Source organism: Kwoniella bestiolae, chromosome 7 (genome assembly GCF_000512585.2).
Source record: "Kwoniella bestiolae CBS 10118 chromosome 7, complete sequence".
Taxonomy (NCBI): Eukaryota; Fungi; Basidiomycota; class Tremellomycetes; order Tremellales; family Cryptococcaceae; genus Kwoniella; species Kwoniella bestiolae.
This window is the reverse complement of record NC_089247.1, coordinates 106,776-132,816: the sequence shown is the minus strand read 5'-3', so window position 1 is coordinate 132,816 and position 26,041 is coordinate 106,776. Positions and strand designations below refer to the sequence as shown.

The window sequence follows — 26,041 nt, the reverse complement described above, 5'->3', positions numbered from 1 at the left end:
TCTTGATGTCATAATTGATAGAAAGTTCAAGACAAACAAGCAGATCTACGATATCCGACCTTACGAGTACCAGTTCAGTACACAACTAAGCTGCTCGTAGGTTCAAGTACTATCTAAGATGACCATCGTGCAAGAGCCCGCTCGAGAGATCCGTATAGGTGTAGACTGTGGAGGTACCAACACCGATGCCGCCGTTCTCGACTTAACACCAGGAGCGAGCCAAGTCGTACTTGCAGCCGCGAAGACACCGACAACACCGCAAGTGACCCACGGAATACAGAAAGTCATATCGACAGTTCTCAAGCAGTGTAGTGATGTCTCGAGGGAGGATGTACGAGCCGTATCGATCGGTACCACACATTTCGTGAATGCTTTGGTCCAGAGAGCTGAAGAAGGTTTAGAGAGGGTAGCGGTCATTCGACTTTGTGGACCTTTCTCAAGACGGACACCCCCTTTTGCTGGGTTCCCGTACGAGCTTAGAGAGATATTGCAAGGACCGTGTTTCTTTGTTGAAGGTGGTTTGCAGATTGACGGAAGTGAGATTAGCAGTGTGAGCGACCCCTACGTTGTACTGATATAGCGTGGCATATCGCTGAATACCCAAGTATAGGTCGTACCAAGCGAGATTGAGGAAGTGTGTGAGAAGATTAAAGCTGATGTGAGTACCCATATCTGTATACAAGTCTATCAGGCTGATTGAAACATATGCAGGGTATTCGAGCGGTAGCTATATCAGCGGTCTACGCACCAATCGATTTCACCCTCAAGCAGGAAGAGCAGGTCGAAGAGATAGTTCAGCGATGTATACCAGGAGTGTTCACGACTTGCTCCAAGAAAGTCGCAAACATCAGTCTGCTCGAGAGAGAAAACGCCACCATCCTCAACACATCGCTGCTTCCTTTCGCTCATGTGACCGTCAAAGGTTTCCGAGAAGCTGCCACGGCTCTTGGACTGACCTGCCCGGTGTTCGTGACCAGCAACGACGGTACCTTGTTGAGTTTGGAGGAAGCTGCACCATTACCGATACGGACATTTTCTTCTGGACCGACAAACTCGATGAGAGGTGCGAGCTTCTTGGCTAAGCTGGCTGATCCCGATGCTAAGAAGGAGACTGCTTTGGTCGTGGATATCGGTGGTACGACAGTAGGTCTTGTGCTATTTCCCGATTGACATGAGACTTGGCGCTGATTTGTCTACTACACCCTAGACCGAAGTAGGAGTACTCTTGTAAGTAACACATGGTGATTAGGAACCCCTGTATAGACTCAATTTGCTGACTTGTCCCCAGACCTACCGGTTTCCCTCGTCAGGCCGCAAGCCACCACGAGCTATGCGGTGTACGACTGAACTTCGCTATGCCACATGTCACAAGTATCGGTCTCGGCGGTGGATCTTTAGTCAGGCAGGACCCCTCCACTGGTAAAGTGACCGTCGGCCCAGAATCAGTAGGATACAAAATTACCAATGAAGCGCTAGTTTTCGGTGGTAATACCCTGACGGCCACCGATATCGCTGTCGCAGCTGGAGTTGCAGAGGTGGGCGATGTGACCGCCGTCAAAGCAATTTCTCAAAATTACATATCTGCTGCTAGGGAGAGGATGAAGGCTATGCTGGAAGTAACCGTTGACTCGATGAAGACCTCTGCTCAAGTGAGTACAGCTTCCTGGCGGCGTTCTTGACCCGTGAAGCTGATAAAGAATTAGGACATCCCCGTCTACCTGGTGGGTGGCGGTGCTCTCTTGGCTCCCGATCACTTGTCAGGCGCAAGCAAAGTCCATCGTTTCCCGCATTACGAATGTGCCAATGCGGTTGGTGCTGCCATTGCGCAAGTTGCGGGAGCCATCGATACGGTCGAAGTCATCGAAGGCAAACCTGTGGACATGGTCAAGCATGAGATCGAGCAAAAGGCGATTCAACGAGCGATTGATGCGGGCGCAGATCCCAAGACAGTCAAAATCATCGAATCGGAGGCCATCCCTATCGCCTATACAGCGGGCCGATGTCGATTCTTTGTGAAAGCCGCTGGGGAATGGAGCGGTTCGAGCACAACGATATCTGCGTCCACACAGAGATTATCCGAGCAACAAGTTGTACTCAGACCTAACCCTCGACGCCCATACGGTAAAGAAGACAAAGAATGGCTAGCCAAAGACATACTGGAGTACAGACCACAAGTCAGTAAAGGTGTATGGACACTCAGTGCACTTGATCTAGATTTCATCAGGATAGGAACATATATATTGGGTTGTGGGGGGGGTGGTGATCCCCAGCAGGACTATCTGTGTCTTCGAGAAATGGTCAATGAAGGCGGAGCGAAAATCAGGGTGATCGAATTAAACTCGTTGAAGCCTGATCAGATGATAGGATGGGGCGGGATCATGGGTAGTCCAGAAGTTGGTGCTGAAAGATGCCTGGGAGAAGAGTACAACGAAGCCACAGTGGAATTATACAAGTTCCTGAATGTCAGTGGAAAATCTTGTTGTTTCTTGTACGATATACCTGCTTAAGAAAACATGTTCCCTACCTTAGATCCAGCCACCTTCAGGATTGCTCGCTTTAGAAATCGGCGGCTCCAACGGGATGATCAATGTATGAGCTCTCTCCGTCTTCGAAGGTTGCAACGATTAGCTGACTCTGATAAAGATGATAAGCGGATCTGATGCTATACTTGACATTCCTGTTGTAGATGGAGACTTCATGGTGAGCACCATCGGTGTTCTGCTCAAATGGACTGATCTCACTTCTCTGGTGCAGGGGCGCGCTTATCCAACGGGCTGGCAAACAACGCCAAATATCTACGATGACAGTGGTCGAGGTCTAAACTTGCTTCCCTCATGTATCTCCAGTGGAGACGGAAACATACTGGTAGATCTTTGAGAAGCAAATTCATTTGGGTGTCGGCTGACTAGCTTCGAAACAGTTCATGACGAAGGCTAAATTCGACAACTCCATCGACGCGTCTCTGCGAGCAGCATGTTGTGAGAGTGAGTAAGAACAAGGTGCCAGTAGATGCTAAAGGACCAAGGCTGACATGCGTACGAAGTGGGCACACAAGTAGGCCATGCGGTTCGACCACTATCGGTTGACTCCTGTCAAAAAGCCATGGTCAGGAATACTGTCTCGCTGTCTTGGCGTCTAGGTAGAGCAGTGACGTTGGCCAACAAGCAACACAATATTGCGAATGTCGGATCGGTCATCATAGATGCTATCGGTGGTTCTGAGACCGGAAAAATCCTGTTTGCAGGGAAGATTGTGGAGATAAATCGAAGAGTGTACAAGGGTCACTCAATTGGTGAAGTAGTGATCGCTGCTACAGCTTCGGATGATGAGAGCGAGACTGAGACTTACAGTGGGGTCTTGAAGAGTAAGCCTCTCTACATTGGATTATCATTGTGCTTTGAATTGACGAGAGGGGCTAATGCATATTTGTCCAGTCCCGTTCAAGAACGAAAACCTCTACGCAGTGCACGAAGTTGACGGGAAATCCGAAGTCGTTGCCACTGTCCCCGATCTGATCACAGTCCTTGACGCAGCAAATGGCGAAGCTTTAGGTACACCTGACTACAAGTATGGGTTACACGTAGTAGTATTTGGCGTTACCGCTGCTCCTCAGTGGACAGAGACCGAGAGAGGATTGAAGATGGGTGACTTGAGGAGTTTCGGGTGAGTATCTTGAACGGCATTACGAGCTCTAGCTGAGTGAATATGCTTGTAGCATCGACGGCATACCTTATAAGCCTATAGGCAAGTACATTCAGCCGAAGGGTGTAATAGAAGAATACAACGAGTCCACCTGAGAGGAATAGTTTTGTTTAGGCTATACGGAAGGATCTCGCGCGGTATTCAGCAGTGATGCATATTTTATTGGGTTCTTGCATGAAGATGGGTCCCTCATATCTACTTGTCCACTGTCATGTGTTGTAGCTAGGCATGCATCAATTCGACCGCAGGATTTTATTGCGACGGGGCAGATAAGCAAAGAACCGGTGCCCTCCTATTGGCTTGTGAGAGATACGTAATTCGCCCAGGGACCGAACATCTCTTATCGTGTCCTCCACATGAACCACATTGAATCACACCCACCAAACAACTGCTCGTAATTCACAGTATTCTTCTCCCCACCGCCCACTCTTCTTTGTCCGTTTTGCAATAACCGTCCTGGTAGTCGGTATGTCACCTCCATCACCACCGTCATCAGGCAGAAGACCGGTCCGTGAGCTACCCTACGCGTGTACGGAATGTTCAAAGGCTTATGCGAGGAGAGATTACCTGGAGAGACATGCATTGAACCGTGAGTAACATCACGTTTCGCTTTCTAGTTTCGCTCCAATCTTGTGTGAAATGCAAGCTACTTGTTGACTTTGGATGCTTGATGGATAGATGAAAGGCCTTCTTTTGTATGCAAAGGCTGCGGCAAAAGCTTTGCCCGTCCGGACGTACTGAGGAAGCATCAAAGTACCACCTGCAATGTAGTGAACGACGAGAGAAGTCCCCAATCCGACCGATCATCAATACCATCAACACCCCAAAGGAGAGTAATGCCAGCCAAGAAGCGGAAGAGAACGTCCAGAACCGCATCATATCCTCAATCCACCATGTCAAACACCCCTAGAGGTGAATGGGGGGTTGCGGAACACATAACACCATGGCAGCAAACCCGTAACGACCACGATGGTGACCACTTAGACTTGAGCCCCATAAACGCGCTCTCCGGTTCGGGGTCGACGCACGACTGGTCGATATCCGAATCCACTCAAGTCATGAACAACACGCTCCTCCACATCAATGCTACCCCGGAGGACATGCATATGAGCCTGGGGCATCACGATGATACCACTATCATCGCTGGCGAAGAGTTCAATTGGAATGGTGTTGGGGAAGATATGTCTTCTGGACAGGTGCAGAACGGCGATAACATGGATGATCTCTTATCATGGTTATTTAACCCATCTACCGATAATGACATTCTATCATCATCTACAATTCCTCTAGAGAACCAATCGACATTCGACGAGTTACAGAACAATACCCATGGTGATATAGCAATATCGACAAACAACGACACGGGTAACCGCTCAAGATCAGAATCGATAGATGATCAAAGTCAGATTAACCTCACTACCATTCCTACTTTGTCTCAAAGACCTCCCAGTAGGATGAGATCTACCTATCCAGAGAATTACATCCCGCACGTCCCACCTCCGGTCCCGTCGCAGAATATCTATCCGGATCTATCAGAGAGGTGGTCAAGCTATCGTCCGTGGAGGATACCAGCCAAGGTGGAGATAGTGGATGAAGAAGCTAGAGCGGCTATGTTGGATTTCTTTGATGTGAGTTTGGCTACCACCAGAACCGCACGAGAAGCACAGCTGATTATGGACATCAGAATAATGCTAAGCGGGATTTGATGTCGCCCTGCTTCAGCATCCAACAGATGAGGTTATATCTAGAACTATACTTCATGTGAGTCTCCGAATACTTGTATATCATTGCGAATACTCTAGGTTAATCTATGATCCTCACTAGGCACTTTGCACCATTATATCCAATAATTCACGAAGCGTCCTTGCCATATCGCAAATTATCGCCCGACCTGCTACTCGCGATGATCTGCGTGGGCACGGCTTTCGCAAATGATCCAGAGGGGATAGAAATGGCATCGAAGATCCACAAGCATCTAAGGAATAGGGTATTCGATATGGTCGAAGATGAACCTACAGCTTCTGTGTCGAGCTTACAGACCATCTTGCTCCTAAATCACTTCGCAAGGTCATTCTGCTCGTTGAAGCAACATGACGTAGCGCAAGTGAGTCTCACCTTTACCAGGATGATTTCACTCAGGCTTCCCTTCAATTCTTTTCTTTTCCAACGAGTCCTTGTCAGAACAGCGGACACGACGACGCTGATCTTGCTATTGACCTGTTGTGCAGATATTCCACTCGCCAATAATCAACCTCGCGCGACAATCAGGTATGCTTCTGCCCAACCTCGATCGGATGTTGCAGAACTCCTTGGACGATCCAATGGCATGCTGGTTAGAATGGATTGCAGAAGAGGAGAGGAAGAGATTGGGCTGGTTCAGCTTCTTGATGGATACTGAAAATGCGGCATTATATAGAGGATTTCTACTGGTGAGTCAGCTTACGCAAGTAGACTCCATGTTGGTTGTTATTTGACGCAAGGTCGCTGATCCCTGTCCAGATTCATTGCTACCTCATCCAAATCGACGTACCATGTTCAGACGAAGTCTGGCAATCTTCCAACCCCCTCGAATGGACCTCCGCCCTCACGCAAAGTGCCCGTCCACCCTCCTTTCGCAATCTCCTGCGCGACCTGGCAGGAAGGGGCTACATCGCACCCGGTCTTACTAAATTGGTGTTATGGATCCTGTTACATGGTCTACATTGCGTTCAATGGACATTACTATGGAGGGACCTGGGGGATCTATCAATGGTGCACGTTAGCAAAATCACCAATTGGAAAGACTCCTGTAGGAAGGCGTTTGATATCTGGCGAGTATACGTCGATGACAACTTCGGCATCGCCAAAGCTTCACCGCTTGCAATGTCGATAGCTTCAACGGCGGAACATCCAATGTTATCTGCTGGTATACCTTTCTCGCACCTGGGGACGGTCCTGCTGCTGAGTGATACGGAACAGATTAGGATATTCGCTGGAACGAAGAGTGAGTACTTTGTGTCAATCTCAATGTTTGGCGGTATGTTTTTCTAGACCTGGATGGTGCTAACGATTACAACGAGCAGAAATCGCCGGTCGTCCGATCTCACCTGGTGAATGGGCAGCTGCCAATGTCTACGTCAACTCGTGGGCGAAATCACAAGATGGCGCTTACTGCTGTCATGCGGCTCTGAGACGTAAGTTCCAATCAGGTCGACATCTTGATGTTCGACTGACTGCCTCTTCTACTAGTACTTGCCCATGTTTTCCGATGGAGTAGTGAGACAAAGTTCCAAAGAACAAGTATGGTTCCATGGTGTGTCGTGAGTCTGGCTACACTTGCTCATTCCTCAGCGTACGTCATTTAGCTGATATACTTGATTGATGGCCTTATATCAGTATCTCGCAGCCCGTGAGTCCCTTTTCTATGTCCAAGCCACTGCCAAGAGTGCTGACTAAATGGTTGTACAGTGGTGATTTGGTCCTACTCCTCCGCCCTTGAGGGTCCCGATCCCCTCCTCGCTCCCTTCATCCTCATCACCTCCTCATCCACCACCTCTCATCAAGTGCGCATTGAACCTTCTCTAGCTCAACGCAGCGCAATCGATTACCTAGATAACCTACTTTCGGTGGATCATCCCTTCTCATTACCGTCCGTGAAAGGTAAGAACAAGTGTGCGGGGTTGGTGGCTTATACTGCGTACTTGGCCGGGACATTGAAGAGAGGGGTGATGGAGGAATGTCGAACGGTTCTACTGGGTTTGTTGACTGAGCATGCGTAAGTAACGGGGATAGGGTATTAAAACGAATATCAAAAAAGATCGTGGTCCGTTGTATCATTTGATAATTCAAGTTGTATGTCTTGTAGAATCAGTAAGATGATAATTTAGAGATGTAGGAACTGAGCGCACTCCAAAACTTTTCGTCTTCAGGATGAATTGCAGAATACATTTCATTTGATCCTTCTGATCTTGACCGCACGATCACCCCTTTTACTGTAACCGAGCCTGTACCAGTCCATCACTTCTTACCATACAAGTCATCGGTCAACTCGTAGGTGTACTTGTTTTCCCCGTGCCAGTAAGGGACCGCAGAAGCTTTACAAATAAGCCAAGCTTCGTCTAAAGCTTTGACGACATCATCGGGTAAAGGTCCTTTTTCGAGATCGGCAAGGTTGGATTCAAGTTGTGAGAAGGAAGATACACCGATGATGATACCTAGAGAAACATCCAGATCAGCACGGGCTCGAGCAAAGGCCATCTTGAGTAGGCAGTGATAACAGAGCAGGTGATATGGAGTGATTCCTTTTTTGGGATAATCGAGGGCGAAGGATCAGACGAATATGCTCAATCGCAAATCGACTCACCGTCATTTCCACCTTTACTAGCCAACTTGAGCTCGGAATGGTGTACACACCATCTCAGAGCGGTCTCCACCATAGTGAGATTATGGGGCTTGATGGCTTTCTCAATGACTTCGAGCGCATCAAAAGCGGCAGGTCGGAAGTATCGTTTTCTGATGTTATGGGGCAAACATCATTAATGCGAGTTTTAGATCAGAGGTATCACCAGATCTGATTTGAGAGATGGTCTAGCTCACCTGTAGTTTTCACCAGTAGATGACTCACTACCGAATCTACCATCCTTGGGAGGGTCTGCACTCTTGTATTTACCACTGAGCAATCCACCGGCGATGGGGTTGTATACCACCCAATCGATCTTGAATCGTCGGAGGACGGGGAGAAGTTCAGGCTCGGCTCCTCGGCAGACGGCGTTGTACATCTAGAATGACATGATGTATATCAGTATAGGTCATAACAAATGAATATGGTATGCTGTTTTGCCCGGATCATAGTATGGGTGCAGCTTACTCCTTGGTACAAGGTTGGCCTGAAAGTGAAGACCGAATATTAGCTTCATCCATGTTGCTCGATGCACATAGAGGTAGGATGAAAACACTCACTGTACCCATCCTTCGTATCGACAAATTGTGCATACTTCAGCTACCTCAGCAGCAGTGAAGTTACTGATAGCGAAAGTGTCAAATTTCCCTTCCTTGTGGAGGTCATTAATAGCTTTGAGTGTCTCGTGGAAAGGGGTAGTACGGTCGGCTAGATTGGTAGCAGAATGTGATGTCAGCAGCGAGCACCACCTGACAGACAATATCTTCTATCGTGTAAATTCAGCCATTAATAGGTTTAGACACTGCTCACTGACCGGCATGTAAATAGTAGATATCCGTCTTATCCGCCTTCAACTCCTCCAGACTCTTATTAACGATCTCCTTCAATTTCGCTTCTTTGTGCGCCCCAGCCTCGTTCGGATACCATTTACTAGCGATCTTGAGACCCCTCTCCTTGTATCCAGCTTGAGCAGTCCATGCTTCTTGTTGTCCTCCGATATATACTCGGGCGGTATCAATCTCGTTGTATCCCTGAGATTGAAGGTAGTCGAGGTGTTTCTTGTACTCGTCGAGGGAGGTGATACGTGCTCCCTTGGACTCGTCGGGACCAAAGGTCATGCTACGTATCCACATTGTCAGCATCATCACGGGGTGATGGTGTGAAGGGAAATAAATAATGGATCACTCACGTCCCGAGGATGATCCTGTTCTTACCCTCTGCTCGTTGTGCGGTGTGTGACATGGTGCGATATAGTCTAAGTGAGAGGTATTGATTAGAAGTAAGACTGATGAGAGACTAAGAGATTATATCCACTGTGATGAATGATTGTTTATATACTCGTCGTGATCGTTGTGAACCTCGGCGTCATCATGACACCTTCCCGTGACGGATGTGGCCGAAGTGATCCAAGTGGCAGGTGGAGGTGCTCAAATCATGGTGGAGGTGCAAGTGGAGGTGTGTCCAGAAATAGATTAGGATTGTTATATCGAGGTTGTATGGCATGCTATCAAGGAACCCAGATGGGCGGTACCATTTCTTCAAGACCAAGATGCTCGCAGGATGTTGACTGTTGTATCAAGTCAAATTATGTCTTTCCTTTTCACTTCATCAAAACAGATACAGGTACGATCAAGATATCACTCCGACATGCCATCATAAATCACCCTCAACAAGCTTCTTCAACCCCCTTGCTACACCCCGGGTAGCCTCTTCGCATTCTTCGCTCCAATATCCGAACTGTATAAACCCATGAGTCAAATCGGGATGATGGATCCATTCGACTTTATTACCGGCTTCCTGCAGCTTGTGAGCGTATTCCACACCGACATCTCTGAGAGGATCGAATCCGCATGTGTAAACCATTGCGGGCGGTTGGTCACGGAGGGACGCGGGCGATTGCATACCTGGCGAACTATTACGAAGGTCAGCTCGCAATACAGGATGTGAATAGAATCAGATGGAATCACATACACGTAACGAGTAGAAGGCGGTACACCTCTGGGTAGATAGTGGTCCGCGAAGCTGAAGATACCATTCTATAAATCATATCAGTCTCAAGTCAATCACTAAATAGAACCGTAACCGCTCACTGCCTCTAGATAATACCCAGTATTGTTCTCCTCGCAAGCCTTTGTGTCAAAAGGTACCCTAGCTTCGGGGTAAAGCAACAACTGTCCAGCCATATTTTGCTTCTTCTGATCCTTCAGTCGCAAAGCCAAAGCAGCCGTCATATTCCCACTGTTTCCCGGACACACTTCAGCAGTCGAGCTTGCACAATCATCAATTGAGGCGTAACTCACCCCGCAGAGTCACCGCCCCCAACGACCTTATCATGGTCGACACCTCTCTGTTCCCCGCCCTCACCTTGTAACCACGCAATGACAGCTTCGAATTCGTCTAGCTGGGTGGGGTACTGCCATTCGGGCGCCAGTCGATAATCCACTATGAAGACCTGAGTCGAGATAGACTTATCAATTAAAATAGAAACACATTTCCCAAGTAGTTTCCACAGTTGCCGAGAACGATAGATGCTGTAGACTTCGAGAACTCACCTGCGTATTCGACTCCTCCGCAACGATCCGCAACCCTCTCTCGAACTCATCTCCTGTCCCAACGGTATACCCACCACCATGCATATACACCAGCGCCCCACCATTATGAGTCGTAGGACTGTCGAGATCGATCCGTTAGAAATCCCACCCTTGATTAGATGGATGGGGAGAAATGACGACTCACTGCAAACATCTTAGCGGTATAACACCGTGCGGACCTCTGATCGCCGTGAACTCCACACCAGCAATGGGTGTATCCAGACCACCTGGGATATTCTGTATACCAAGAAATTGAGAATGTTTCCTTCGTTCAGCGTGGAAATCTTCGTTTGCACCTATGGCAGATATCGGTCATCCATACTCCTCCCGAGAAGCCAAGACCGTCTGCGAATGTAAACGCACCGAGATGGAGATTCTTCAATTCCTCCTTCAAAGCTTTCTCCAGAGTCTTCGCCAGAACAGTGCGATTCGCGGTTGTGGGAATAGGTGACATCGTGCAAATTATATGCGTAGTCCAGCAAATTCAGAATTGCACTTGCATGGTGCGATGTGTGTATTTATATATGTATATACATACGCTCCTGGTCAGCCAATCTGACATGAACTTCCAGCTCGCACAGCCGGCGACTGCTGACAGACGTATCTCTCAATCCACCGCCGAGACCAACGAATTCTCGGCTCGGCATTTGAACTGAACAAGTGGGTCAACATCGTACAGTAAGCATCTATCGATAGCAATGAAGTCATGTTCTGTCAGAGTGCCGTAAACCCCATAAGACCATGCCGGGGGATAACGTTCAATCATTCAAGCTCAGATCTTCAACCTAGGACTTGGGTTGAAAATACAAACTCTCGGTTGGAATGTTCTCTTTCAGAAATCCCTTCACCACCACAAATCATAGCACACTACTATTCACACTGGCACTGCCAATGTACGAAGATCTCCTCAGCGATGTGCAACGAGATACATACAAGCACTTGCCGCATCCATAACGGAGAAATGCGGCTATGACTTTTGAGATCCGACCATCCGGTGCCTTATTGGACATTCCTTTGGAGTTTGGAAACACACCACCACATTCACCTAAAATCAAAAAAATTCTCTCACACTTTCAACTTCTCACAGTTGCTTGTTGTTCCGATACCACAGGTATAACAGCTCCAAGCGAATCTGGAATGCAACATCCTTTGTCAAGGATATACTCGCTCCGCAATGTAGAAGCAAAGATCGATCTGAGCGTCAATCGGATCACCTATCGAGTCAAGCAGTAACAACACCAACAACTATATAAGGGTCGCCGTCCAGTGAATCGCACGTTCCCCATCTAATCGTTCATGAACAGTTAACAGCGAGCCTCTACCACCACAAGTAACAAATATCTTACATATCCAGGTAGCATCAACTCACCAATATGTCAGATCCAAATCTTGATAAAGAGAAAGGAAGAGCTTTCCCAACGACAGTACCTCCCACACCAGCACCATACGAAACCACGACGTTCCGACAGAGATTGAGAGATACAGAATGGTCAAAGAGATGGGGATGGAATCTGTATGTCACAGCTATGGGCACGGGGGCGGTCATGGTCTGCGTGCATAGTATACCTTATGAATTTCAGGGGCAGTTCGCGATGGGTGAGTTGGCCATATTGGCCCGTCTTTCTGGGAACTCAAGTATCGTCCAGACATATAATCTTCACGGAAGTCATACTGATTGTATGTCACTTCCAGCCACACTATTCTTCTTCCTTGACATTCTCGACTTCATCATATGCACAACGATGACCGTCATCCGAGCGATCAAACATCCGTTGGTATTCAAACATTCCTTCTATGATCAGACAGAGGCGCCTTGGCTACCCACTTTTAACCTTACCATCGCGACGATCTTGACAGGGATGATCAATCTGGGTATACCTAATACAGGTGTAAGTGTCGCTGTCGTGGGACTCATATATGCGCAGTCACCGACTTACGGCCCATGTTTTATGCAGGACTGGTTGATAGTTGCGTTGGAGGTATTATTTTGGATATACATCCTCCTCGGCGCATGCACAGGTAAGCCGATTCCGTGATCTGGCTCGATACACGCAGATCCGCTTCATTGTGCTCATTGTGTCATTCATCGCCATGACTTATGGCTGACCCACCATCCATAGCATTGATCCTTCAAAACACCTTCCGACTTCTCCCCCGACCTCTCCACCTCATCGGTCCAGTCGAATGCCTAGAATGTTTCCCCTTGATGTTAGCAGGCTCTATTGGGTCAATGTTATGTGTCCACGTCAACAGAATATCCCCAGAAAGGGCATTGACGATCCTGCTATTCGCTATAATCTGTCAAGGACTGGGTTTCTGGATGAGTCTGATAGTGAGTTATGTCTCACCATGGAAAGACCCATCGCAACACCTCCCAAAAGTCCAGACTCGCTCTACAATCAAACCCCATCCCCATAATGAGAGCACACCAACTGACACATCTCGCTTTCGCTCGATGTGCCCCACCCAGAAACTCTCCTCATGGATGCTCCATCACATCGTCCTCCCGCGCGCACCCTCCAAGACCCTCCCATCATACATGATAGCAGCCGGCGCACCAGGCTTCACAGCACTAGCATTAGTCAAAATAGGTAATGCATCGTTGGAGATTTTCCCGGATAATGAGCTCCTAGCTGGACAAGGGATAGATCCAACATTAGCGGCTCAGGTATTTGCGGTAGTTGGGCACTGGTTCGGGCTATTGTGCGTGGGGATGTATGTGTGGATAGTCATGATTTTCTTGGGTAGGTATACTTCTCCCCCTCCCCATTCTACCTCCCACCAAGTTCGTGACGCAATTTGAATACTGATCATGCCTTCCGGATATCACAGGTTGGGGTCTGCTGCGTATAGTCGATATGATCCAACATGGTTATCTGGGGAAATATGAACTCTCCCTATGGGCATTCAGTTTTCCCCTGTCGGGCGCAATAGCATGTTGGGGTGAATGGGCGAGATTCTTCCCTTCCAAAGCTTTTGGTATACTGAACATCGTGAGTAGAGCTAGACCTCCATCTGATAGAAATAAGGCTGATTATATAAACTGGCCAAATCGACAGATCGGTACAGTCTTTGTATTCCTGATGTGGCTATTCAACGTGAGTGCACGCAACGTCCAAGTGCAAGTCTCATCAAGGAGACCAATTCACGATCCAATCATACTGATCTGTTTCCTTTCTCACCCCACCTACCAGTCAATCGGTACCCTCACATTACTATACAACGGTATTCTCCCGGGCGTACCAAAAGAATTCGTCCCCTCAGAATTGAATACAGCGTATAACTCCACAGACGATCTGACGGGGTTGGACCTAGACGGCATCCGATATCAATCAAACGACGATATAGAGATGGGCGAAGGTCGGGGTGGGGAAGAGAGGGGTGATCCAGATAATTACAATTCGAGATTATCGACCGCGGTGAATAGTCTGAATGGGGATGCAGCGACGAGTAGGATGAGAGGGAGGGTGTGATGCCGATTATGATTGCTGATGCAACAAACTCTTGGATGACCTCAACGATACAGTATAGGATCATCGGGCCTCGTCAGTATAGATGGGAAGGGACCTTATAGATTAATCATCGAACATAGAACATAGACGATAGAATAGCATAGTTACAATCACCTCACTCAACTTGTAAATAGATAGACATGCCATCATCGTGTTCAAAACAGTAAAATATGACCAACATGCAACACGCAATTCCAACCGCAAACGACATTTACTCCTCATGTCTACTGTAACGCAGGTCGGCCCAGTATATCTTAAGTCGCTCAGTCCTGGTAAACTCCCCTTTGCGGGCTGCTTTTTGGCCAGTCGTCATCATGAGATATACATTTTACATTGTCGTTTTCTGTGATATGGCATTGGGGCTATTACAACGTGATGAGTGAGCAAGACTATGCCTGGAAATGGGATAATCTCTTGAAATGCGATGGAAGCTCGGCGAAACAAGTCGCTCTTTCTCTGCGATATTTATTGTAATGGCTCTCGACTAGGTGTCGATGACATCAGCAAATCTAGAGATACTCATGTAGAAGGGATAAAAAAGCTCACCTAGAAGATAGTTTGTTCAACGAGATATAAACATCAGTTCCATATCCGTCCATCGAGATCAACCTCAAATCACCTCCAAAGAATCTAGCGTACTGATCGAGAGCAAGGGGAACCGTCAGTTCGTGCAATGTCACTGGTAAAAAGATAACAGTGGAATAGTGGTACACAGGATAATTAAGGTCGTTGGACAGGAAGTAAACTTACCAATCTTGATAATGGTAATCCATACCCGAAACCAGCCATGGGAGCTTTGAAATCTGAACTTTCGATATTCGCTTCTAGACCTTCATCGCTCATTGTTGTATATAGATACCTGGGGAGTATAAACAGGACGTCAGCTCCTGTGTCCCGGTCTGCAGATGTACCCCACCATCAAATGCAGTCACTCCAACAGAAGAAAAGTGCACCACTCACGTCCAAATCATCGGTATAGCACTCCTAGGAATTCCACCACCTTCATCGCTAATTTTGATCGTTATATCCTCGCTACCCTCAACAACAACAACTTTAATAGGTGGGAAACTATCTTCGTTGTCTACCCCGTATCTTTCTACCACAGCTCTCAGCGAGTTCTTGAGAAGTTCGAACAAGATGTGTGATAGATGACCAGGAACATAGGCGAAGGTGAGATCTTTGGGACATAGCAGCTGGATGGGTGGACCGCGGAAGAGGGAATAATGCTCTTCGCATACGTATCGGGCGTTCTCTGTTGATGGAATATATCATGATCAGCACATAAAGCACATTGGTAGATGAGATGTATAAACTCACCGATGGCTTCATGACATATATCGTGCACGTTCTGTCGTACACGAACGTGATCTATCAGCTAAGAATCCGTTCAAATATTTGGCTAGCTAAACTTACCGCTCTTGTACAGATGATTCCTACATAATCAGGATGAGGCTGTAAAGTGTTCAAAGCGACGTCTATCACGACATGGGCCCAGGGTCAGCCCCACGACTTATCCCGAGACATCCATCCTCATTTCTCATACCCCATTTAGCCAGACACGCTCAAGAGTTTGGTAAATTTCGAGGAAAGAGATATGGTTCATTTGTAAGAAAAGTCGGATATCCTCACTCACGCTGTCCGATCAAGAACCTTATTCCAATCCTACTCATGTAAAACCTATCCAACCATTCCTGTATATTCTGTCCTATCCTACCATGCCCCTGCCTTTTCTTCCATTCCAGCACACCCTGAGCGACAGTCGTTACGGTGGGGTCATGACGTTTCTTGATATTCTGAAGGAGATGGGTGAATTGGTCATTGTAGTCGTGTACCTCAGGTGGATAGATTACGTTCGAAGGGGGTGGGGAGAAATACCTGAATGTGAGGCGAAAGTTAGCGATTGCCGACTATGGTTTTGTGAGTGCACACGCAAAGTCGCATTTGCAGGTGATTCTAGCCTATGATCCACACTCACCTCCTCTCTATCGGTATTCTCAGTCTTGTACCAGGCAAGGCCATAGCCGCTCCGACAGGGACACCATTCCCGTTTCCATAACCGTTATAACTCCCTGAACCAGTCACCAAGTTTGATCCTACCGGTCCTTCGTGCATCAGAGGGTCAAGAGAGGGATTTGGAGTGGCAGAGGGGAATTGGTTGGGCCTATGAGATGTTTCCACGTACATTAGCTTAGTCGCTGATCGAGTAAGTGAACCAATGTGAGGTCGGAGAGGGCGATGTACGAAATGTAGGGAGTCAGATGGGAAAGGAATGTCATCAACCCACTGAGACGGCTGCATTCTAAGTATCTCCTCTATCTCAGGCTTTAATCTCGGTTTTGGAAATGTGACCAGTTCCTACGTCCAGTCAAGTCCTGTGAGCGTCCAATCGAATGTACCATATCAACTTGTACGAGTCGACTCACCTCGAAACTCTGCGCATACCACTCTTTCACTTTATTTATACTAGGCATCTTGCTCAACCCATCTGGTAGTGACTCCAGCTCAACCACTCGATGCGATAAACGTATAGGTAGTTCTTCGGACAAGAACTGGGAGGCTTTCAGCAGGGTCCCTTGTGTAGGATGCTGTCCGAATAGAACCATTTGCTGGAGGGAGACTGAGTATAATTCATGTATCTCGTTAACCAGTGTAGCTGCGCAATAGCCAGGCAAGGTCTAGTCTGCTGCTCACCTCCTGTCTGTGGGAAAGACGCAAAGTGATGTATCTTGTCCCATAACGCTGCTGATATCTTGAACCTTGACATTGTAGCTCAGACCTCAGGAAGTTGCGGGAGTAAAGGTTGCAGGTAGGAGATGTGATCGTTTGACCAGCTTTTATGTTGATTTTTTTTCCTGTTCTCTCGGGATTTGCGAGCGTGCGAGTGGAGTCTCTGTGGTCTGTGGTCGCTGACGGAAGTTGATGAAAGGTGAATCAAGAGGGAAATGATGCGGTAAGATGAGATGAAATGTGGATGAGAATGAGAATGAGAATGAGAAAGGATCTCTGTCCTATGATGATGTATATGATGTATTCTTCTGTTTTTTATATTTTCTAATTGAGTCGTAATTATCGTAAGGATTCCTCATTAACCCGGTTACGGCAATACCGGAATTAAGCCCATCATTCCATTAGCGGGATCAAATTGATTGTAATACGGTAAATCAAATAGCCGTATATCATCCATAAGTCCGTTTTATTCCTCCCTCAATCTAAACTCGGCCCTCCGAATGCACGACGCCGAAGCAGGCGGAGATAGCATCAATACTTGTTCTCCAGCGATTGCAGCATTTTGCATACAATGATCATCTCTATAGACTCAACTGGGAGCAACCCTTGATAACAACCATTGTAGAGCGAAGCTGGGAACCCTACAAATGGAAATAGTAGTTAAAACTAGATATTACTGACAACGACCCTTTATTGACCACCTGCACACGGCTGAGCTGATCTCCTGATGAATCAAGGCCCCTCTGATCTCACTCAAGTCTTCCCTATAACCCCTCCAACTGCCCATCATCTCTTTTGAGCATAGTAGCTTTCGACAAAGCAGCCTTGGGTGGCCATTTGGCATCGAATACTGCGTCTAATTCTTCAAGTGTTCGACCTCGAGTCTCCACACCGAATGTATACCACATGACGGCTATGAACATACAAGGACATCAGCAATGTTTCGTTTCACATCGCCTGGCCACGCTAGACGACATCGTAGTGTCGTATATAAGCAGATGAACTCACCATAGAACAGGTTTAACGCCACAAAAACCAAATAATACTTCCAACCGATCGAATCGAGCGCAATGGCAGTAACATAGGTGTTGTAAAGATTCGCACAGTTGGACATGATGACGTGCTGATCGAACCCACAATATCAGCATCCGCAACAGGCAAGATATCATAGTTGCAAGAGCTATTCAGAAATCAACTCACCACACCCATCCCCTTGGCTCTCGTGTGATTAGCCAACACCTCGGCGCAGTACGTAGCAGTCAACGGCGTATAGATGAAACTGTACGCGCATCCAAACAGGAAGATAAACGCCACACCACCATTACTGAACGCCGAGCTAACATGCGCTTTACCCATATCGAATTGGCTGGAGAATCCAGTTACAGCGGCGAAAAGGCAGGAAAGGACGATGGAACCGATCCACAATTTGGTTCGTCGACCGATCATGTCGTTCGTCGCTGAGCCAGCTACGGCGCCGGTGCACGAGACGATCGAGTTGGCGAACGTGAGTAGGAGTCGTCGGTCGGTGGAGGTAATTCCTAGTTTGGTATACATCGAGGGGAGGTAGTATGTGAGGACACTGCGGAACGTGGATAAAGATCAGCTGAGGTTCATTTTGTTAAATAGAAATTATGCAACGAGAATCAAACTCATTTGTGTTGAGGTTTGAAGGGTTTTGGTAAAAAGAAGAGTATGATCACCGCACCTGTTACCGGACAATTGAGCGAAGAAGGACATGAAGGCATTCATCAACATCCTCCATCGTTGATTTCGAGTGTTGACCCTGAATTCAATGCAGAAGTCAGCTCAATTGTCTCTTCCAAGCGATACATCTGAGAAGTATTGCAGATCGGAAGCATGGATCGTGTCCTTGAAAGAAAGAATATTTAGAAGAATGGCTAAGACAAAAGATAAACTCACAAATCATAATAATTCCAAACGCTCTGAGCCTTCTTTACCTGAATACCTTCCTCGAACTCCTTAATCTCCAACTGCACCAGCGGATGATTCACATCCCCACCACCATGGTACTTCGCCAAGATCGCCTGAGCCTGTTCTTTTTTTCCTCTCGCGGTGAGCCATCGGGGAGATTCGGGGATAAAGAAGCATCCAAACAAGATACAGAAGGGAGGGAGGAGCTGAAGACCTAGGGGAAGTCTGAAGGCCAGTTCGCCGGAGGCTTTGTTGGAGGCGTAGGCTACTCCTGTTGAGAGGATGGATCCGGTGTAAAAGACTAGACGGCGGAAGAGTCAGCGACCATGTGATCGGCGATGATCCACTGGATATTTGACACCACCAGCGGTGTGATGGGACACAAGCGCAAGGGATTTGTGCATCTACCATTCAACAGATGAATCGCACTCACAGGTATTATAGAATCCCACGATCCTAGCTCTCCACTGAGGAGGAGCCAGCTCAAGCGCATATGTAGGAGCAGACGAAGTCCCAATCGAAATTCCAAAACCAAGTAAGAATCGTCCACCGAGGAGGTACGAGTCGTTCTTCGCAGCGGTCAAAACAATAGCTGCTGCGCCGATAAGGATCGATCCGACACCCATACCTGCTCGTCGACCGAAGTGATCGCAGATTGGTCCAGTGAAGAGGGAGCCCACCATGTTTCCGATCGTGTAGATCATGAAGATGCTGAGCGTTATAGCATAGGTTTATCAGCGAGTACTTTGATCAAGTGTTTGGGGCAGTCACGTAACTCACATTCCAGTAGATTTGCCAGTCTCGGTATGGTGGAAGTACTTCTTGTACTGGTCCATAGCGTTGATCGAACTGAAGATGGACTACACATCGGACGTAGCGAGTCAGCACAAGATGGACCGCACGCTACACGGCGTAAGAGCACAACAACATTCGGTAGAGTATTTGTTGTACAAGGTATGACAGGACTCACCCCATCAAATCCACTGGCAGTAGCGTTCAGCGCAGCCACCAAAAGAATCGCATAAAGCTGGAAACTGGTCTTCGAAAGCGGACTCAGCGGAGCAGCAGTGACGGTCTCGTAAAAATGCGAATCGCCTTGAACATCCTTGATATCGGCTGAATCGAGATTCTTCTCGTTCTTCTCAGAACTGATCGAGGTAGTTTGAGCGAGGTTGGACATGTCGATATCGCTTAATAAAAAGCCCGGTGAGTTGAACAAGTCAATGTCGGATGAAGATGTAAAGGAAGTTAAACATGGACCAATAATATGTTAGGTATATATATACATTAGACTTATTAACGAGATCTTATCATCCCACTAAATCTACGATCAATAGCATCTCCCCCCACTTCCCCACTTTGACTCCTTTCACCGGTTGATCGGTCAACGCATGGAATCAGAAGTACGATAAGCTGCATCCCACGGCTAAGGTATCTGGTCAAGGGGAGAAAAGGCAAAAGAAGAGAGAGTTATCCAAGTGGGGCAGGCATCTCGCAGGCAGTTCGGTGTTATCCGATGGACACCATTTCGGACCGGACTGGTAAATGGCGAAGTGGGAGATAGAGGACGATGTACATTCGACTCAGAGTTTGCACTGTTGTAAACCTACTGTCAGTGCGGTTAAGCGCTCGGTGAAAATGCATATGTACACACTTTACATTGCGGGCGAAGACAGAGAGTCAGCTGATAAGTGATCTAAGTATTCCCATTGGACCCATATGGGCGTTATCTATATTTGAACGTAATTCAGGGTAACAGACTTAGCACCTATAGAATCCTTATCTCCTCGTCCTTTCCGCTTTCTACTGGTACAATGCCTGAACTGGACTGACTGGTGTACATAACATAGAGTACACTTCCCCCACTCGGTTTCGTACCTCTCCTGTATCGGCACAAGGACCTTTGGTAACCCTCCTGTATCAGGAGAGAGAGAGAGGAGAGGAAACCACCATCTGGATCTTGGCATCGTACTTTAGCGTACTAGATTTAGCTTATGCTGTGTATCCGGATTACCTCCATATCTCCCCCTTCTGGGTGAGCTGAGGGCTGACGACGACCAGATAAGGTCAGATGACACGATATCCGATATCCATACCCCACTTTCACTTCGGACATCGCAAAGTGGGGGAAGGCAAGATGATTGTTCTCTCGTTATTTTTGTCGGTTCGGTGTTCAGGTTATCAACTGATAAAAGAGCGCAATCATTCGACTGTCAAGTTCAAGTAGACATCCAACTTGTACGATATTCACACCAAGGTAACTTGAATATCATAACATCATACTTACCAGGACCATGACCAAAGCGCAATTTCTGATTGACCTCGAGAGGGACGGGTACGTCGTCTTACCCAATATCATCCCCCGATCATCCTGTAAGCGATTCCAAGAGAGCGCTTGGGAGTGGTTGGAGAGTTTCCCATATGGGTTCAAGAAGGACGATCCGACCACTTGGACGAATGAGAATCTACCGTATAGCACAACGTAAGTTCAGTCTCGTCTTGCAACTCTTGGGGACGTACCTTGTATTAATCGATCGTGCATGCAGGGGAGGCCTGTACAATAGGTATAGTGTAAATCACGAAGATTTCGTGTGGAAGATCCGAACGTGAGTCCTTCTCATGAACTTCATTGGCGATAATAGCAGAGATGATGGGCTAAATCCAGGTGAGGGATCATCCAGCGAACCAGCCATTATCAAGATCTTCGAGCAAATATGGGGTACATCCGATCTGATAGCTTCATTTGACGGTATGAACGCCTCGTTACCTATCAACGAGCAGACCGGTAGGAAGGATATCAGCGCGACTAAGCCGTGGCCTCGTGAGTGACTCCTGCCATACGATCATCATGAACGTCAGAGCCCGATTTCATTACCAATCATCTCGCCATCCGTTGAACGTGCTCATGCTCCCGACTAGAGAACAGTGTCGGCAATAACCCTTGTACGAATGAAGTAAACACTGACACTTGCCTCATCAGACATCGACCAAAACCCCCGGACCATCCAAAATTTCGAGCTCTACCAAGGCATAGCGAACCTATCGCCTAACGGACCATTAGACGGCGGTCTATGCGTATTGAAAGGTTCTCATGCGCTGCATCAGGAGTATTTTGATTCCATCGGGGGATTTAAGGAAGATCAAGATGCGGGGGTGAAGGAGAATGGGTATACCTACAAGATCGATGAGATGGGTTGGTTCAAGAAGAAAGGGTGCGAGGAGGTTAAGATCTGTGCGGGGGAGGGTGATTTGATTCGTAAGTTTGGTTTACCACCCCTCCAATCCGGTTGATATTCCCTTTTTCTCGTTCAACACCAAAACAGATCGCATGATTGAGCTGATTCGTTGTTCGATGGGATAGTATGGGACTCAAGGACAATCCACTGGAACGCCAGTCCCACCGGAACCCAAACCCGCTTCGTTACTTATGTATGCTACTGCCCGAGATCATTGATGTCGACGGAGGAACTCGCTCAAAAAGCTCAGATCTTCAAAGACAGGAAGGGGACCACCCACTTCCCTGTAAGTCTGGTTCACTGAACTCCCCGAGAAATCAGGTACATCGTGCTGACAACGTTGTTTCATATTTAGTATATGAACCGAGTCCCCGCCGAGAGACCGGGATACTACAACGCCCTACCTCGTCGACCTGATGGTCAGATCGATCCTGCCAATAGGACCAGACCGAGGATAGAGCCTGAGGAGACGCCGTTGATGCTGAAATTGGCTGGAGTGGTGGCGTAAACCCAGGAGACACCAGGTCATTCAAAGATACAGCATATATCAAAAGAGGTCACAAGGATAGGGTCAATTTGCCAATAGAGGTGCACCTCGTGATTAGTAAAATGAGAAAGAATTTGATACAGCCGCAGGACTATGTCTGTATTCAAGTATAATGCATGATTAATCCCAAGAGGTTCTTAAATGTCTATCCAGAAGCAAGAGGTTCCTCCCGATTTAGTTGATGGAAACAAGTTTGACGTCAAACTTGAGAGTGGAGCTGTGATTCAGAAATTGACTGATCAGTACTGTACTGCACATCTCCGGCAAGTGACCCGTATCAGATCAATCACTCACTTTTTAGGGATACCAGGTAATTTCTGACTGCCGTAGGCCAATTGAGGTGGGATCTAAATCCAGAATAATCATCAGCATGACATTACCCGCCATTACTAGACATCTTCAGGCTTGGGCAGGGCAGACTAGCAAACTCACGGTCAATCGTCGTTCACCACCTACAGCCATACCAGCCAAACCTTCGTCCCATCCTCTGATGACTTCTCCTTTACCAAGGACAAAAGTGAATGGTTTACCAGAGGTGTTGGCGTCGAATTGTTTTCCGGTGGTCAATTTACCGATGTATCTGTGAATGGGTCAGCGATCTTTCAGATGAGCAGCGCTGTAACGTATGCGGGCATACGATGTACCATATGTGAAATGTTGGATGTCAAGCAACTCACCTCATACCCAATCGTTTACCAGTCTTAGCAGCAGGTCCATCTCCAACTTTGACATCTTCGATTATGAGGCCGGAAGGAAGGGTTTTCTGTAAGTAGTAAATAGAATCCGTCAGTATACTATACTCAATATAGACAAATCGAAAAAGAAAAACAAGAGCAAAAAGCAATGCATCTAAACTATCTATGCTATGTAGAATGAGAACCGTCTATATCCGGAACAGAGAGGGTAGAACAAGATAAGCTAATCTATTTCCTCACCTTTGAAGGCTTCTTATCCTCCTTCTTCGCAGCAGGAGCAGCAGGAGCAGCAGCCTCAGCTTCAGTCTTAGCTTTCTTGGCCAACTTCTTCTTTTGGTTCTTGCTCAAACCTTCAGTGTCGGCAGCGGCAGCAGGAGCAGCCTTGGCGGGGGAGTCGATGTCATCGGCTTTTCGCTTTTGGGCAGGTTTGGCCTCGGCAGCAACTTCAGCCTTCTTGGGTTTGGCTTCGGCGGCGGGGAGAGCTTTCTTGGCGGGTTTGGCAACGGGAATTTCGGTGATTTTGCTATATCACCATAAAGAAGCTCAGTACCATACGAAGTATGCATGGGTAATGAGGTGTACTTACGCAACAGCCTCCTCCTCTTCGGTGTCAAGTTCAATATCATCATCTGATCCGTAGATGTCAGAGTAATCATCTTCACCGTCGAACTCGGAGTCAGAGTCTTCCTCGTCGGATGAGATGTCGGGGAACTGGTCAATGTAGTTACCGAGGAGGTGAACGGCGCTGAAGATCAGAAGAGAATTAGCAGCCGAGCGTGTGAGATGGTACAGCATGATGAGCAAACTCACTTTTCACCAGAGGTCTCGAACATTACTACGTCACCTTCCACGAAAGTAAGGTTGACGGTAGCTTGTTCAATCTGAGCGGTGACAATGATCATCAGCCTGGTAGGTCTTTCAGCATAACAGAAATGATAAGACTCTACTCACTCGTCCAGCAGTAAGAGAGGTGATGACATTGGTCTCCTCAATCTCACCATCCAAGTAAGAATCAGTAACACTGTAATCCTCATCCTCATCATCGTCTTCCTCATCCTCGTCCATCTCCTCATCTACCTCCGCCTTCTTGACACCGTTGGCCTTCTTAGCGGCTTTAGGCTTCTCCTCCTCCTCCTCGGCATCCTCTTCCCCATCGTCATCCTCATCATCAAGCTCCTCATCGTCAAACTCGGAGTCGTATTCGTCAGAGTCGAATTCAGAGTCAGATTCCAAAGCGGAGGAAGGGATGGGGTTGTGGGTCACTTTGATGACTGATCGTCCATCTTTGGACACGAGCTCTTCACCGAGAGCAACGTTGGTGATTTGGAAATCCCTTCGGACGAAGAGAGGGTACTTCTCTCCGGGGAGAAGGGTGAGGGACTGGTGGAGCGTAGAAGGAAAGGTCAGCGGGGTGGTCTCGGACCACAGACAGTACGATGAGAACTCACCCAGAGGTTCATTTTGACGGCCATTTTGAATGAATCTGTATATTTCTGGGTAGGATGAGTGGGCAAGAAAGTTATTGTTGAGATGGAAGAAGAAGAGAATAAAAACAAACAAGGTTGAGAAGAAATATTTTTCAAGTGGACGTTCTAACTTTTCAACTTTTTAAGAGGGAAGCACGTGGCAGAGGGGCGAGACGAGGTAAACACGTGGGTGGCACATCGGTGAATTACGGTAATATAGCCAGAGTGGCACTCTCTGCTTAGATGTGATGACGTCCTTCCTGTGCAGTAGCAGCAGTAGCTTCAACGATAACATCCTCTTGATTCACTAACTATACAAGACCCTCAGCTCACACGTCTCCTTCCCAGCCTCCACCCCCACCTGCGCCCTCTCCTGCCGAACATGGTGAGTAACTTCCCCCGCTTGAGCTCACTGAAACCAGATGCGACACGTCAAAACCAGCTACTAACTTCCCCTTGCTCGCATCACAGTCCAACACCCTCCGACCCTACCTCAACGCAGTCCGAGCGACACTCACCGCCGCCCTCACCTTGGAAAACTTCTCATCCCAAGTGGTAGAGCGACACAACAAACCAGAAGTAGAAGTGGCCACCTCACCCGAGGTACTGCTGAAACCATTGATCGTCTCGAGGAACGAGTCCGAGAGGGTATTGATTGAACCGTCGGTGAATTCGATCAGGTTGAGCATATCGATCAAGCAGGCGGATGAGATTGAGAAAATTTTGTGTCATAAATTTACGAGGTTCATGATGATGAGGGCGGAAGGGTTCGTCATCTTGAGAAGGAAGCCTTTGCCCGTGAGTGGGGGTGGTCATGACAACGAAACATGAGACTATCGTATACGTTATAATTGGTACTGACCTAAACTTCAACCCGTCCCCACATACAGGGCTACGACATCTCATTCCTCATCACCAACTTCCACTCCGAATCCATGCTAAAGCACAAATTAGTAGATTTCATCATTCAGTTCATGGAGGATGTGGATAAGGAAATCTCAGAGATGAAGTTGTCCTTGAACGCCAGAGCGAGAATCGTGGCTGAGAGTTATCTGTCTACGGTGAGTGGGAGATGTCCCGCAGACTCTCGTGGGATGACGAGGTATCCCTTGTAAATGGAATGATATGCTAATCCCATGTGTCTTCAGTTCGCATAATCAACCTAGAAGTAGAAATTGTACACAACCCAAAAAGAAGCCATCATGTAATTGTATGAATATGAATCTAACGTCGTCTGGGTAGTCTCCAAATTTGA

General features: G+C 47.5%; 10 protein-coding genes across 10 annotated transcripts; 5 read left to right on the top strand and 5 right to left on the bottom strand.

The window, feature by feature from the left end:
* Positions 1-118: 118 nt before the first annotated feature.
* I302_107973 (uncharacterized protein) lies at positions 119-3,797 on the top strand (the record flags this gene model as incomplete). The annotated part of the gene is made up of 13 exons (XM_019194256.1): positions 119-550; positions 611-658; positions 712-1,143; positions 1,208-1,227; positions 1,289-1,649; positions 1,704-2,462; positions 2,530-2,589; positions 2,644-2,700; positions 2,755-2,865; positions 2,921-2,984; positions 3,044-3,364; positions 3,435-3,663; positions 3,716-3,797. The coding sequence occupies 13 exons, from the start codon at positions 119-121 to the stop codon at positions 3,795-3,797; spliced, it is 2,976 nt and encodes a 991-aa protein (XP_019044379.1).
* A 798-nt stretch (positions 3,798-4,595) lies between these two features.
* On the top strand, positions 4,596-7,460 carry I302_107972 (uncharacterized protein; the record flags this gene model as incomplete). The annotated part of the gene is made up of 9 exons (XM_019194257.1): positions 4,596-5,330; positions 5,387-5,463; positions 5,527-5,806; positions 5,931-6,131; positions 6,202-6,685; positions 6,765-6,875; positions 6,931-7,001; positions 7,078-7,090; positions 7,150-7,460. 9 exons carry the CDS (start codon positions 4,596-4,598, stop codon positions 7,458-7,460), a joined length of 2,283 nt encoding a protein of 760 aa, XP_019044380.1.
* Positions 7,461-7,698: 238 nt separating this feature from the next.
* I302_107971 (uncharacterized protein) lies at positions 7,699-9,322 on the bottom strand (the record flags this gene model as incomplete). Its single annotated transcript, XM_019194258.1, has 7 exons — positions 7,699-7,895; positions 8,045-8,193; positions 8,278-8,459; positions 8,549-8,567; positions 8,641-8,788; positions 8,895-9,199; positions 9,270-9,322. 7 exons carry the CDS (start codon positions 9,320-9,322, stop codon positions 7,699-7,701), a joined length of 1,053 nt encoding a protein of 350 aa, XP_019044381.1.
* A 411-nt stretch (positions 9,323-9,733) lies between these two features.
* Positions 9,734-11,125, bottom strand: I302_107970 (uncharacterized protein; the record flags this gene model as incomplete). Its single annotated transcript, XM_019194259.1, has 7 exons — positions 9,734-9,992; positions 10,052-10,116; positions 10,171-10,318; positions 10,381-10,532; positions 10,633-10,750; positions 10,817-10,967; positions 11,035-11,125. 7 exons carry the CDS (start codon positions 11,123-11,125, stop codon positions 9,734-9,736), a joined length of 984 nt encoding a protein of 327 aa, XP_019044382.1.
* A 919-nt stretch (positions 11,126-12,044) lies between these two features.
* Positions 12,045-14,144, top strand: I302_107969 (uncharacterized protein; the record flags this gene model as incomplete). The annotated part of the gene is made up of 8 exons (XM_019194260.1): positions 12,045-12,267; positions 12,364-12,560; positions 12,627-12,690; positions 12,792-13,003; positions 13,142-13,415; positions 13,504-13,664; positions 13,731-13,769; positions 13,866-14,144. The coding sequence occupies 8 exons, from the start codon at positions 12,045-12,047 to the stop codon at positions 14,142-14,144; spliced, it is 1,449 nt and encodes a 482-aa protein (XP_019044383.1).
* A 504-nt stretch (positions 14,145-14,648) lies between these two features.
* On the bottom strand, positions 14,649-16,947 carry I302_107968 (uncharacterized protein; the record flags this gene model as incomplete). Its single annotated transcript, XM_019194261.2, has 11 exons — positions 14,649-14,667; positions 14,730-14,821; positions 14,934-15,042; positions 15,144-15,435; positions 15,501-15,531; positions 15,597-15,658; positions 15,817-16,058; positions 16,159-16,344; positions 16,468-16,538; positions 16,607-16,800; positions 16,875-16,947. 11 exons carry the CDS (start codon positions 16,945-16,947, stop codon positions 14,649-14,651), a joined length of 1,371 nt encoding a protein of 456 aa, XP_019044384.2.
* A 727-nt stretch (positions 16,948-17,674) lies between these two features.
* On the bottom strand, positions 17,675-20,022 carry I302_107967 (uncharacterized protein; the record flags this gene model as incomplete). Its single annotated transcript, XM_019194262.1, has 8 exons — positions 17,675-17,823; positions 17,919-18,033; positions 18,111-18,489; positions 18,616-18,693; positions 18,831-19,143; positions 19,276-19,553; positions 19,623-19,702; positions 19,813-20,022. 8 exons carry the CDS (start codon positions 20,020-20,022, stop codon positions 17,675-17,677), a joined length of 1,602 nt encoding a protein of 533 aa, XP_019044385.1.
* Positions 20,023-21,136: 1,114 nt separating this feature from the next.
* I302_107966 (uncharacterized protein) lies at positions 21,137-22,586 on the top strand (the record flags this gene model as incomplete). Its single annotated transcript, XM_019194263.1, has 6 exons — positions 21,137-21,324; positions 21,389-21,448; positions 21,524-21,663; positions 21,823-22,098; positions 22,204-22,364; positions 22,434-22,586. 6 exons carry the CDS (start codon positions 21,137-21,139, stop codon positions 22,584-22,586), a joined length of 978 nt encoding a protein of 325 aa, XP_019044386.1.
* A 213-nt stretch (positions 22,587-22,799) lies between these two features.
* I302_107965 (uncharacterized protein) lies at positions 22,800-24,792 on the bottom strand (the record flags this gene model as incomplete). Its single annotated transcript, XM_019194264.1, has 9 exons — positions 22,800-22,842; positions 22,920-22,972; positions 23,058-23,205; positions 23,303-23,388; positions 23,561-23,843; positions 23,907-24,065; positions 24,131-24,201; positions 24,272-24,700; positions 24,769-24,792. The coding sequence occupies 9 exons, from the start codon at positions 24,790-24,792 to the stop codon at positions 22,800-22,802; spliced, it is 1,296 nt and encodes a 431-aa protein (XP_019044387.1).
* Positions 24,793-25,168: 376 nt separating this feature from the next.
* On the top strand, positions 25,169-25,943 carry I302_107964 (uncharacterized protein; the record flags this gene model as incomplete). Its single annotated transcript, XM_019194265.1, has 4 exons — positions 25,169-25,171; positions 25,258-25,584; positions 25,677-25,847; positions 25,935-25,943. The coding sequence occupies 4 exons, from the start codon at positions 25,169-25,171 to the stop codon at positions 25,941-25,943; spliced, it is 510 nt and encodes a 169-aa protein (XP_019044388.1).
* Between the last annotated feature and the right edge of the window lie 98 nt (positions 25,944-26,041).